Genomic DNA, 10,640 nt, shown 5'->3' with positions numbered 1-10,640 from the left:
CTTCCGGTGGGCGCAGAAACGTCATCAGACAGCGCCGGAAGTGCCCTCGTGCTGCCTAGGAGACAAGACGCGAGGCCGGCAGCGCCCACCCGGTCGCAATGGAGCTTCCCCTAGGGCGGTGCGATGATTCCCGCACTTGGGACGATGACTCGGACCCAGAGTCAGAGACAGACCCAGACGCACAGGCGAAGGCCTACGTGGCCCGCGTTCTCAGTCCGCCAAAATCCGGGCTGGCGTTCTCGCGCCCCTCGCAGCTATCCACACCCGCCGCGTCCCCGAGCGCTTCGGAGCCTCGGGCCGCGTCCAAGGTTTCGGCCGTAAGTGAGCCGGGCCTTCTGAGCCTTCCCCCGGAGCTGCTGCTCGAGATCTGCTCCTACCTGGACGCCCGCCTCGTGCTCCACGTCCTGTCGCGGGTGTGCCACGCGCTGCGCGACCTCGTGTCTGACCATGTCACCTGGAGGCTACGCGCGCTACGCCGCGTACGCGCGCCCTACCCAGTGGTGGAAGGTGCGCGGGGCCGGGGGCCGGGGGCCGGGGGCGCCCGCCCAGGTCAGGCTTGGGGCGGGGAAGAGGTACATGGGGTGTTCCGGATGCAGCCTCTGGTGCAGGCTTCGTGGCTGTCCTGGCTCAGGCTGGAGGCTAAGGTAGTTACTGGTGGTGCCGAAGCCCCTGAGGACCTCTGGGTGGACCACGAGGCAGTCAGGCACTTGGGGTCCTGAGGCTGTGAAACCCTAACATGGGGCTGTGGTTCCTGGACGACTCAGGATCCAAATATCCTCAGTCTTGGGGTCTTGTGGTACTAAGCCACTGACCCCTGACTGGGGATTGACACAGGGACTTGAAGTCTTAGGCTCTGGAGTTTATGCTGGGGCTCAAAGTGAGCCCAAGGATCCTCAGGTTCTGAGTCCAGCTTAGAAGTTGAGACAGCACCTGCTGATGTCAAAACTCCTGAGCCCTAGAGCCTTGACCCAGTTAGGGGTGAGACAGTGGCTCTTGGCCCTGAGTTGATTGGTTCCTGAGGGAAGACAGCTTGGGACCTTTGAATCGATATTGTTGATCCTGATACAGCTGGATCCTCAGGCCCTTAAGCCAAGATGTATTACAGCTTGGGTGTTTGATACCCTTAACCTGAAAGCTTTGATTCTGCTTAGAGAGGAATCAGGATCACTCCGGGATCAGTGATTTTCAAGGTGTTGCCATCCAACCCCCAGGTCAGACTCTCCCAAACAGCTTAATAAACATAGATGCTTGGACCCCGTCCATATCACAGAATCTGCATCTGGGGCTTGCATTCTGCATCTTGACAAGGCTCCCCGGTTTCCAGATACTGTTTGAGAAACAGCCCCCTTGGTCTGGTTCAGATGGCTGAGGCAGGAAGGGTTAGTCATGAGGTCCCAGCTTCTATGCCGAGCCTGAGGTCAGACCTCAATATCCTGAGACTGCTCTGCCCTGAGTTTGGGTTGGGGGATGGCGCCTGGAGAGGTAATTCTGAGACCCCAGTTCCCGATTTCTGGAAATTGGAGTGAGTAGTCCTAGACCTGCCTGGGAAATGGGCAGGCAGGTGGTCCCAAGACCACAGCCTGGGTCGGCTTGGGGTGGGAGTAGGGATCTCCATGGGTTTCTGTCCAAGTCTGGTGTAGTGTGGGCTCTCTGGAAGCCAGGGTTGGGCTTGGCCAGCTGGCGTGGGTGCTAGGGTCCCTGCCTACTGGGCACCCTACTCGTGGTAACCCACAGAGAAGAACTTTGACTGGCCGGCAGCCTGCATTGCGCTGGAGCAGCACCTGTCCCGCTGGGCAGAGGATGGGCGCTGGGTCGAATACTTCTGCCTGGCCGACGGCCACGTGGCTTCCGTTGACTCAGTGCTGCTGCTCCAGGTGAGACGGGGTCTGTGGGGGGCCAGGCAGGGGTGGGCCAGGGTGGCCCTGACAACATCACCTTGCTCCCTTTCCAGGGTGGGTCACTCTGTCTGTCGGGCTCCCGAGATCGCAACGTCAACTTGTGGGACCTGCGGCAGCTGGGGACGGAGTCCAGCCAGGTTCTGGTCAAGACCTTAGGCACTAAGCGAAATAGTACCCATGAGGTGAGGGGTCAGGTGGGGATAGGAGGTGTGAGGCCTGAGTAGGGCATCTTGGTTAAGGCCCCAGGTTTTGGTACAGGACCGCATAGATTTGAATCTGACTTTTCTAACCTTGGTGTGACTTTGAGTGAGATGTGTGACTTCTCTGTGCCTCAGTTTCTACTTCTGTCCAGTGGGTGATTAGGATGAGGATGAAGGAGATGCATTATGCATTAATGTGGACATGCATTAAGCTCAGGCTTTTTTTTTTTTTTTTTTTTTGAGACGGAGTCTCGTTCTGTCACCCAGGCTGGAGTGCAGTGGCATGATCTCAGCTCACTGCAACCTCCGCTTCCCGGGTTCAAGCGGTTCTCCTGCCTCAGCCTCCTGAGTAGCTGGGACTACAGCTGCATGCCACCACACCTGTCTAATTTTTTTTTTTTTTTTTTTGAGATGGAGTCTCACTCTGTTGCTAGGCTGGAGTGTAGTGGTGCAATCTCGGCTCACTGCAACCTCCGCCTCCCAGGTTTAAGCAATTCTTCTGCCTCAGCCTCCTGAGTAGCTAGGACCACCATGCCCAGCTAATTTTTTTATTTTTAGTAGAGACAGGGTTTCACCATGTTGGTCAGGATGGTCTCGATCTCCAGACCTCGTGGTCTGCCCGCCTCAGCCTCCCAAAGTGCTGGGATTACAGGCATGAGTCACCTGGTCTTTATTTATTTATATTTTTATTGAGACAGAGTCTCGCTCTGTCATCCAGGCTGGAATGCAATGGCATGATCTTGGCCCACTGCAACCTCTGCCTCCGGGATTCAAGTGATTCTCCTGTCTCAGCCTCCCAAGTAACTGGGATTACAGGTGCCTGCCACCATGCCCAGCTAATTTTTTTTTTTTTAATGGAATCTCACTCTGTTGCTCAGGCTATAGTGCAGTGGCACAATCTCAGCTCGCTGCAACCTTGCCTCCTGAGTAGCTGGAATTATAGGCACGTGCCACCATGCCCAGCTAATTTCTTTTTTGTGTGTGTGTGTATATATATATATATATATATATATATATTTTTTTTTTTTTTTTTTTTTTTTTTTTTTTTTTTCTTTAGTAGAGACGAGGTTTTGCCATGTTGGCCAGGCTGGTCTCAAACTCCTGGCCTCAAGTGATCTGCCTGCCACAGCCTCCCAAAATGCTAGGATTACAGGCATGAGCCACGGTGCCCAGCCAAGCTCAGGCTTTGACACACAGTAGGTGCTCAATAGATGTCAGGTACACCTTGAGAGGCCCAGTGTAAAGCAGTTATGAGACTATCCTTGGAGATCAGCCAACTCTGAGCATGACTGTCATCTCGTGAGAGGTAGCTGTGGAGGAGCATCTCCACCAGTCGCTAAGGTGGTCAGGCCGGTAGCTGAGAGCTTGGGCTTGGGGCCAGGATGCTGGGTTCAAATTCTCACTGTGCTGCTTCCTGGCTGTGTGACCTTGAGTGAGAAACTCAACTTCTCTGGGGCCCAGTTTCCCCATTTGTAAAATGAGATACACGATAGTGCCCTCCTCAGCGGGATTGGTGGGCAATAAGTCAGCATTCAGCACCCTGTGCATATTAGCTCCTGAGGCAAGGGATGTTTTCTGCCCAATTTGCTGATGAATGAACTGAGGGAGGTGATATGGTTTGCCAGATCACAAAGTAGAGGCCACACTCTTAATCACTTGTCATGTGGCTTCAAACCACCACTGGTGCTGAGTCTCTGCAGAACTTGACTTAGAAATGTTATTGGGCCAGGGTGCAGTTAGTTGCTCAGGCCTGTAATCCTAACACTTTGGGAGGCCGAGGCAGGAGGACTGCTTGAACCCAGGAGTTCGAGACCAGCCTGGGCAACATGGGAGACCCTGACTCTACAGAAAATACCAAATAATTAGCCGGGCGTGGTGCGTGGGCACCTGTAGTCCCAGCTACTCGGGAGGCCGAGGCAGGAGAATGGCGTGAACCCGGGAGGCGGAGCTTGCAGTGAGCCGAGATCACGCCACTGCACTCCAGCCTGGGCGACAGAGCGATACTATGTCTCAAAAAAAAAAAAACAAAAAAAAAGACCGGATGCAGTGGCTCACGCCTGTAATCCCAGCACTTTGGGAGGCTAAGGCAGGCGGATCACCTGAGGTCAGGAGTTCGAGACCAGCCTGACCAACATGGAGAAACCCCGGCTCTACTAAAAATACAAAATTAGCTGGGTGCGGTGGCACATGCCTGTAATCCCAGCTACTAGGGAGGCTGAGGCAGGAGAATTGGCTGAACTCGGGAGGCGGAGGTTGTGGTGAGCCGAGATCGTATCATTGCACTCCAGCCTGGGCAACAGGAGCAAAACTCCATCTCAAAAAAAAAAAAAAAAAAAAATTAGCAGAGTGTAGTGGCATGCACCTGTAGTCCCAGCTCTTTGGGAAGCTGTGGTACAAGGATTGCTTGAGCCTGGGATGTGGAGGCTGCAGTAAGCCATGATCGCACCACTGCATTCATGCCTGGGTGACACAGCAAGACCTTGTCTCAAAAAAAAAAAACAGTTCCTGGGCCAGGCACAGTGGCACACGCCTGTAATCCCAGCACTTTGGGAGGCTGAAGCGGGCGGATCACCTAAGGTCAGGAGTTTGAGACCAGCGTGGCCAACATGGTGAAACCCCGTCTCTACTAGTAATACAAAAATTAGCGGGGCGTGGTGGCACAAGCGTGTAATCCCAGCTACTAGAGAGGCTGAGGCAGGAGAATCACTTGAACACGGGAGGCCGAGGTTGCAGTGAGCCAAGATCAAGCCACTGCACTCCAGCCTGGATGACAAAAGTGAAACTCCGTCTCCAAAAAAAAAAAGTTTCTGGGTGGGGTGTGCCTTTCCTGGACTCTGAAGTCAGGCTGACCCATGGACACAAACTTTAATCTGTACTCAACTTGAACTTGCTCTGGGTTCATCTGTGCAATGGGGGCGATCACCTGGAGCCAGAGTTGGGTGTTGTACTTGCGGCAGCATCTATCACCGTGGGCACTGGGGAGGAAGAGCTGTGTGGCTTTGGGTGAGTCTCTTGACCTCTCTGAGCCTTACCTGCAAAAACAGAATGATCCCAGTCTGGGACCCCCATGGGCTGTGGCAGGTGTGTGACTGCTGCTCCTGTCCTGCAGGGCTGGGTGTGGTCACTGGCAGCGCAGGACCACCGCGTGTGCTCCGGCTCCTGGGACAGCACAGTGAAGCTCTGGGACATGGCAGCGGATGGGCAGCAGTTCGGCGAGATAAAGTGTGTGGGGGCCTGGGCAGGGGGCCTGCGGGGATAGGATCCTGTCTGGCCACAGCCAAAGCCCTGTGGTCTGTGTGTCCCTAGGGCCAGCTCAGCCGTGCTGTGCCTCTCCTACCTGCCTGACATCCTGGTGACTGGCACCTATGACAAGAAGGTGACCATCTACGACCCCAGAGGTGGGCCAAGAGTCCTGGGGCCCAGGGTGGGAGATGTCATGTTAGGGAAGGAGACACTGGGGCTTCACAGCCTGGCTGGGGTCATAGTCACTTAACCAAATACTCACCACTCAGAGTGGCCATGCTGTGCTGGTACAATACAGGCAACTTGGGCAGCGGGTGAAGGTGAAGCTTGGGCAGCCCTGGGGGCGGGTTAGAGTCCTGGCTGTCCCACTTCCTAGCTGTGTGACCTCCAGACAAGCTTGAACCTCGGTTTCCCCATCTGTGAAATCCAGATAATAATACCACAGCAGCCCCATGGGGTTAATGCGGGAAGATGATAATAGGAACAGTGGTGGATTAACTACGTTTTTTTATGCTGGATGTGGTGGCACCTACCTGTAGTCCCAGCTACTCCAGAGGCTGAGGCAGTAGAGATGAGGTTTCACCATGTTGGCCAGGCTGGTCATGAACTCCTGACCTCAGGTGATCCACCCACCTCAGCTTCCCAAAGTGCAGGGATTACAGATGTGAGCCACCGCGCCCGGCCATTTTTCTTTTTTTTAAATGGAGAACGGGGTCTTGCCATGTTGCCCAAGGTGATCTTGAACTCCTGGGCTCAGATGATCTGCCTGTATCAGCCTCCCAAAGTTCTGAGATTACAGGTGTGAGCCACTGTGCCTGGCCTATTTATTCATTCTACTTTTGTTAATTGAAGGGCCAGTGTACCTTGTCCAGGCAGAGCTGGAGCGGGGCTGCGGGATAGAGGCATGTTCCAGGCCAACCTGAGGGTGGATGCAAGACTGAGACCACCTTGGTCAGCTCTGTGTTAAGAACAGTAGATGGGATCGGAGGAGGGATATGGGATGTGGACGGGGATGGGCAGAGGCCTGGGGCCCCTGTGGAAGCCTGGATTTACCTAAGGCGGGAGAGGAGAGATGGGTCACTCTGTGGGGTGGGGGAATGAGCAGATCGAGGGTTTTGCCAGACAGGATGGAGACCCGGGATGCTCCCGTGGGCTGGGGGGGGGGCCTTCGAGGGGCTCTGATATCCCTCCTCGCCGGCCCATCACCCACGAAGCCGGCCCAGCCCTGTTGAAGCACCAGCAACTACACTCCAGACCCGTGCTGACCCTGCTGGCGGATGACCGGCACATCATCTCAGGCAGCGAGGACCACACCCTGGTGGTGGTGGACCGCCGAGCCAACAGCGTCCTGCAGCGTCTGCAGGTGGGCCCTCCCCAGGGGCCTGGAGGGATGGGGACTGTTGCAGGCCCAGCCCGGCCTGAGCTGTCCCGTCCCTTGTCCCTCTCGTAGCTGGACTCCTACCTGCTCTGCATGTCCTACCAGGAACCCCAGCTCTGGGCTGGTGACAACCAGGGCCTGCTGCACGTCTTCGCCAACCGCAACGGCTGCTTCCAGCTTATCCGGGTCTGCTGGAGCTCCTGCCCCTGACTGTCCCTCCCCCCGGGCTTCCTTCCTACCCCTGAGCCCCTGGTGGTCTGGGGGAGGGCGGGCCTTGGGAGAGCCTCAACTGAGTGTTGCCTGATCCTCCTCCTGCAGTCCTTTGATGTGGGCCACAGCTTTCCCATCACTGGGATCCAGTACTCAGTGGGAGCCTTGTACACCACATCCACTGACAAGACCATCCGGGTGAGGCTCCTGCCCAGCCCCCACCCCAGGACAGTCCCTGCCCCTCCCCTACCTCCATCAGCCAGGGGCACACCTCTTGACCTCGCCCATTGCCCCTCACTAGGTGCACGTGCCCACAGACCCACCAAGGACCATTTGCACCCGAAGGCATGACAATGGGCTCAATAGGGTAAGGTCCTGCCCCATGTGCCCTGCCCAGCTGGCCAGAGCACCATCGTCCCTGACTCCTCATGTTCCTCCCCCTTCCCAGGTCTGTGCTGAGGGCAACCTGGTGGTGGCCGGCTCTGGAGACCTGTCGCTAGAGGTCTGGAGGCTGCAGGCCTGAGCAGGTGGACGTGGATGTGGATACTGCCTGCCGGAGGCTGGGCTTCCTCCTCTGTTCTTGGGGGACCATCCCCAATGTTGGTGCTGCCTCCGCCCCGTGGGCCTAGGGCACAAGGAGTCCCAGCCACATTCGGGTGAGCGTCCTGGCCTGGGCCCTATGCCCGGGGGAAGGGTGAAATTGGGGTTCAGGCCCACCCAGGGGGCCGCTTCCCACTCTTGGGCCCTGGTTTTGTTATGATTTGGATGCCCCGCTCTCAGGTGAGAGCGAAGGAGAAATAAACCTGACATGTTGGTGCTTGGGCCTGGAGTGTGAGTGTGGTTTGCCTGCTGGGGTTCTGCCTGTGCCTGCTTGGGGCTGTGGGGCTGCAGGCCTGCATGGGAGTGACTGGGAGAGATAGCAAGTCTGGGCTGGGGGTGCATGTCAGCTGTTGCTGTGCATTTGTTTGAAGAGGGAGAGTCCTGAGGATCGTGGGCATCTGTGTCTATGATGTCACGTGTGTGTGTGATGTGTGACGCGTGTGGTGTATAGATTATGACTCAAATCCTGGCCATTTGTCTGCACGGTGGGAAAGGGTACCTGCTCAGGCTATCCCACGGGTGCTGGCGAGGGCAAGAGGGATGGTGTGCTCTCCGTCCGGGGCTCCACGGTGTGTGTGTGCTGCTGTGGCTGTGACCCCGGGGGCAGGCAGGGAGGGAGGCTGGGCCAGGTATGCACCTGGCCCCTGCAAGCCCAAAGTCCCTCTGGTCTCCCATCTCAGCCCGGCTCAGCCATGCCCTGAGAAGTATTCACTTCATGTTTATTGAGGCCCCCTGGTTTGCCCAGGCCACAGGATGGCATTGTCCTGGGTTCATAGGATGGCATAGGGCTTCTTCTTGAAGGAGTTGGTGGCGGCCGGGATGCCCACAAGGAAGGGGTCATTCTTGGCCTGCTCCGTGCAGAACTTCAGCAGATCGGTGGCCATCTTGGACACCTGCAGACCAACTGGTTCAGCGAGACCAGACCCAGGCATGCACCTGTCCCCTGGCCCATGTGTTCCCACCTCTTCCCGCCTCCTGCACTGGCCCCGACCCTCACCTTCACTTGGTCAATGCCTGCCTCCATCTGGAGCTGCTCCACTGCCCAGAGGGCCTGCCCAGTGTCACTGTTGATGGCCACCTTGCTGGACATCTGGGTAAAGTGGGCAGGCCGTGGGCAGCAGGCCGAACCTCAGTCCCCTAGGGGGAGCCTAGGGCTGCCCGAGGGTTCCCACACCTCCTTCTATGTTCCTTGGGGGCTGCAGGATGAGGGTGGCTGCTCCTGGACCCATCAGGCCCACACACCTCGGCTAAGGGCTCCGGCCCAAGTCACCTCTGGCTGCCTGGTCCTCTGGTGGCCACCCTGCTGTGGCTCCCTCCCCAACCCAGCCTGTCCTCTTCAACCCCCTTTTCTCCCTCTGCTACCCCTGCAAAGACTTTGAAGCCAGGACTCTCATGGAGTGAAATGTCACCAGCTGCAGCAGCAGCAGCTGCCTCGGCTGAGGGGGTCCCTGCCCCAGGAGGCCCTGTGGCTCCTCTGGTGTCATGTGTCACCTGGGTCCCTGTGGGCTAGGTGCCTTGGCTGGGGGAGTGAGGAGGCCCTGGCCTCCCCCTGACCTGCTGGATCTCCTGCTAACTGTTCCCAACACATCTGCTTTGTCAGCCTCTGCCATCTCCAGCATGCAGCCTTGCCTCTCCTCCTGTCGCCACTGCTCAGTCCCAAATCTCCAATGCCTTCTTTTTTTTTTTTTTTTTGAGAGAGAGAGTCTTGCTCTATCACCCATGTTGGAGTGCAGTGGTGCGATCTCAGCTCACTTTCAACCTCCACCTCCCAGGCTCAAGTGATTCTCCTGCCTCAGCCTCCTGAGTAGCTGGGATTACAGGCATATGCCACCACACCTGGCTAATTTTTTTTTTTTTTTTGAGATGGTATTTCGCTCTTGTTGCCCAGGCTAGAGTGCAATGGCGCGATTTCGGCTCACTGCAACCTCCGCCTTCTGGGTTCAAGCGATTCTCCTGCCTCAGCCTCTCGTAGCTGGGATTACAGGCATGTGCCACCATGCTCGGCTAATTTTTTGTATTTTTAGTAGAGATGAGGTTTCACCATGTTGGTCAGGCTGGTCTTGAACTCCCGATCTCAGGTGATCCACTTGCCTCGGCCTCCCAAAGTGCTGGGATTACAGGCACGAGCCACTGCGCCCGGCCACACCTGGCTAATTTTTGTATTTTTAGTAGAGAAGGGGTTTCACCATGTTGGCCAGGCTGGTCTCGAACTCCTGACCTCAAGTGATCCACCTGCTTCGGCCTCCCAAAGTGCTGGGATTACAGGTGTGAGCCATCGTGCCTGGCCTTCTTTTCTTTTTTTAAGCCCAGGTTCTTGCTCTGTTGTCCAGGCTGGAGTGCAATGGTACAATCATAGCTCACTGTAACTTCAAACTCCTGGGCTCAAGTGATCCTCTCAACTCAGCCTCCTGATTAGCTAGAATTATAGGCGTGAGCCACCGTGCCCTGCTAATTTATGTTTTTAACTTTTTGTAGAGATGGTTCTTACTATGTTGCCCAGGCTGGTCTTGAACTCCTGGCCTCAAACGATCCTCTTGCCTTGGCCTTCCAAAGGAATTATAGGCATAAGCCACTGAGCCCTGCCCCACCTGAGATTCTAATATGTGCCCAGCACTGTGCAAAAACCCAAATTAGCAATGAAACAAGACAAAACCTTGCCCTCATGGAGCTGCCTTTCTAGTCAGGCAGGGATGGACAACAGAAAATGTACTCAGTGAAAGAGTATACATGTGAAAGGGCATGTGAAAGAAGAATAAAGTCAAAGTAAAGGGGAGAGGAGTGGTCAGGGCAGGCCTCTCAGAGGAGGTGACATTTGAACTTAGGCCCAAAGGAGGAGAAAGAACTGAGAAATGGGGTGTTCTAGGCAGAAGGAGCGGCAAGTACCTGACTCCTTGGACAAAAAAGAGCTTGGTGGGTTCCAGGAATAGCAAAGAGGTCCATGTAGCTGGAGAGGAGAGAGGGAGGGAGGGCCAGCATGGTGGGAGATGGCAGCAGGGAGGTTGAGAGGTGCCCTTTAAGGCCACTGTGAAAAGCTTGGATTTTACTCCCAGGGGGAAGCTACCAATAGGAGGTTTTAACAGTGACATGTTTGATTTATGGTTAAAGAGCTGT

The 10,640-nt window shown here is 55.9% G+C and overlaps 2 protein-coding genes across 2 annotated transcripts; one reads left to right on the top strand and one right to left on the bottom strand.

Annotated features, from left to right (window-relative positions):
- The first annotated feature begins 4 nt into the window (after nucleotides 1-4).
- Nucleotides 5-7,752, top strand: FBXW9 (F-box and WD repeat domain containing 9). The gene is made up of 10 exons (XM_004060081.5): nucleotides 5-507; nucleotides 1,735-1,874; nucleotides 1,952-2,080; nucleotides 5,208-5,320; nucleotides 5,405-5,496; nucleotides 6,556-6,704; nucleotides 6,792-6,905; nucleotides 7,038-7,127; nucleotides 7,231-7,296; nucleotides 7,378-7,752. The coding sequence occupies exons 1-10, from the start codon at nucleotides 99-101 to the stop codon at nucleotides 7,450-7,452; spliced, it is 1,377 nt and encodes a 458-aa protein (XP_004060129.1). The 5' UTR covers nucleotides 5-98; the 3' UTR covers nucleotides 7,453-7,752.
- Nucleotides 7,753-8,194: 442 nt separating this feature from the next.
- On the bottom strand, nucleotides 8,195-8,691 carry GNG14 (G protein subunit gamma 14). Its single transcript, XM_004060091.3, is given in 2 exon segments — nucleotides 8,195-8,415; nucleotides 8,418-8,691. Coding segments are annotated over 2 exon segments (318 nt in total). The 5' UTR covers nucleotides 8,620-8,691; the 3' UTR covers nucleotides 8,195-8,299.
- Nucleotides 8,692-10,640: the final 1,949 nt, after the last annotated feature.

This window comes from Gorilla gorilla, chromosome 20 (assembly GCF_029281585.2).
Source record: "Gorilla gorilla gorilla isolate KB3781 chromosome 20, NHGRI_mGorGor1-v2.1_pri, whole genome shotgun sequence".
NCBI classification, from domain to species: domain Eukaryota; kingdom Metazoa; phylum Chordata; class Mammalia; order Primates; family Hominidae; genus Gorilla; species Gorilla gorilla.
This window is presented reverse-complemented; position numbering and strand designations above follow the sequence as displayed.

What these genes read in the sequence shown, in the direction of transcription:
- FBXW9 (XM_004060081.5), top strand. Translation starts at nt 99, where the DNA reads ATGGAGCTTCCCCTAGGGCGGTGCGATGATTCCCGCACTTGGGACGAT. An exon ending in ACTCAGTGCTGCTGCTCCAG is followed by an intron (nt 1,875 to 1,951) that starts GTGAGACGGGGT and finishes CTCCCTTTCCAG; the next exon opens with GGTGGGTCACTCTGTCTGTC. An exon ending in AGCGAAATAGTACCCATGAG is followed by an intron (nt 2,081 to 5,207) that starts GTGAGGGGTCAG and finishes CCTGTCCTGCAG; the next exon opens with GGCTGGGTGTGGTCACTGGC.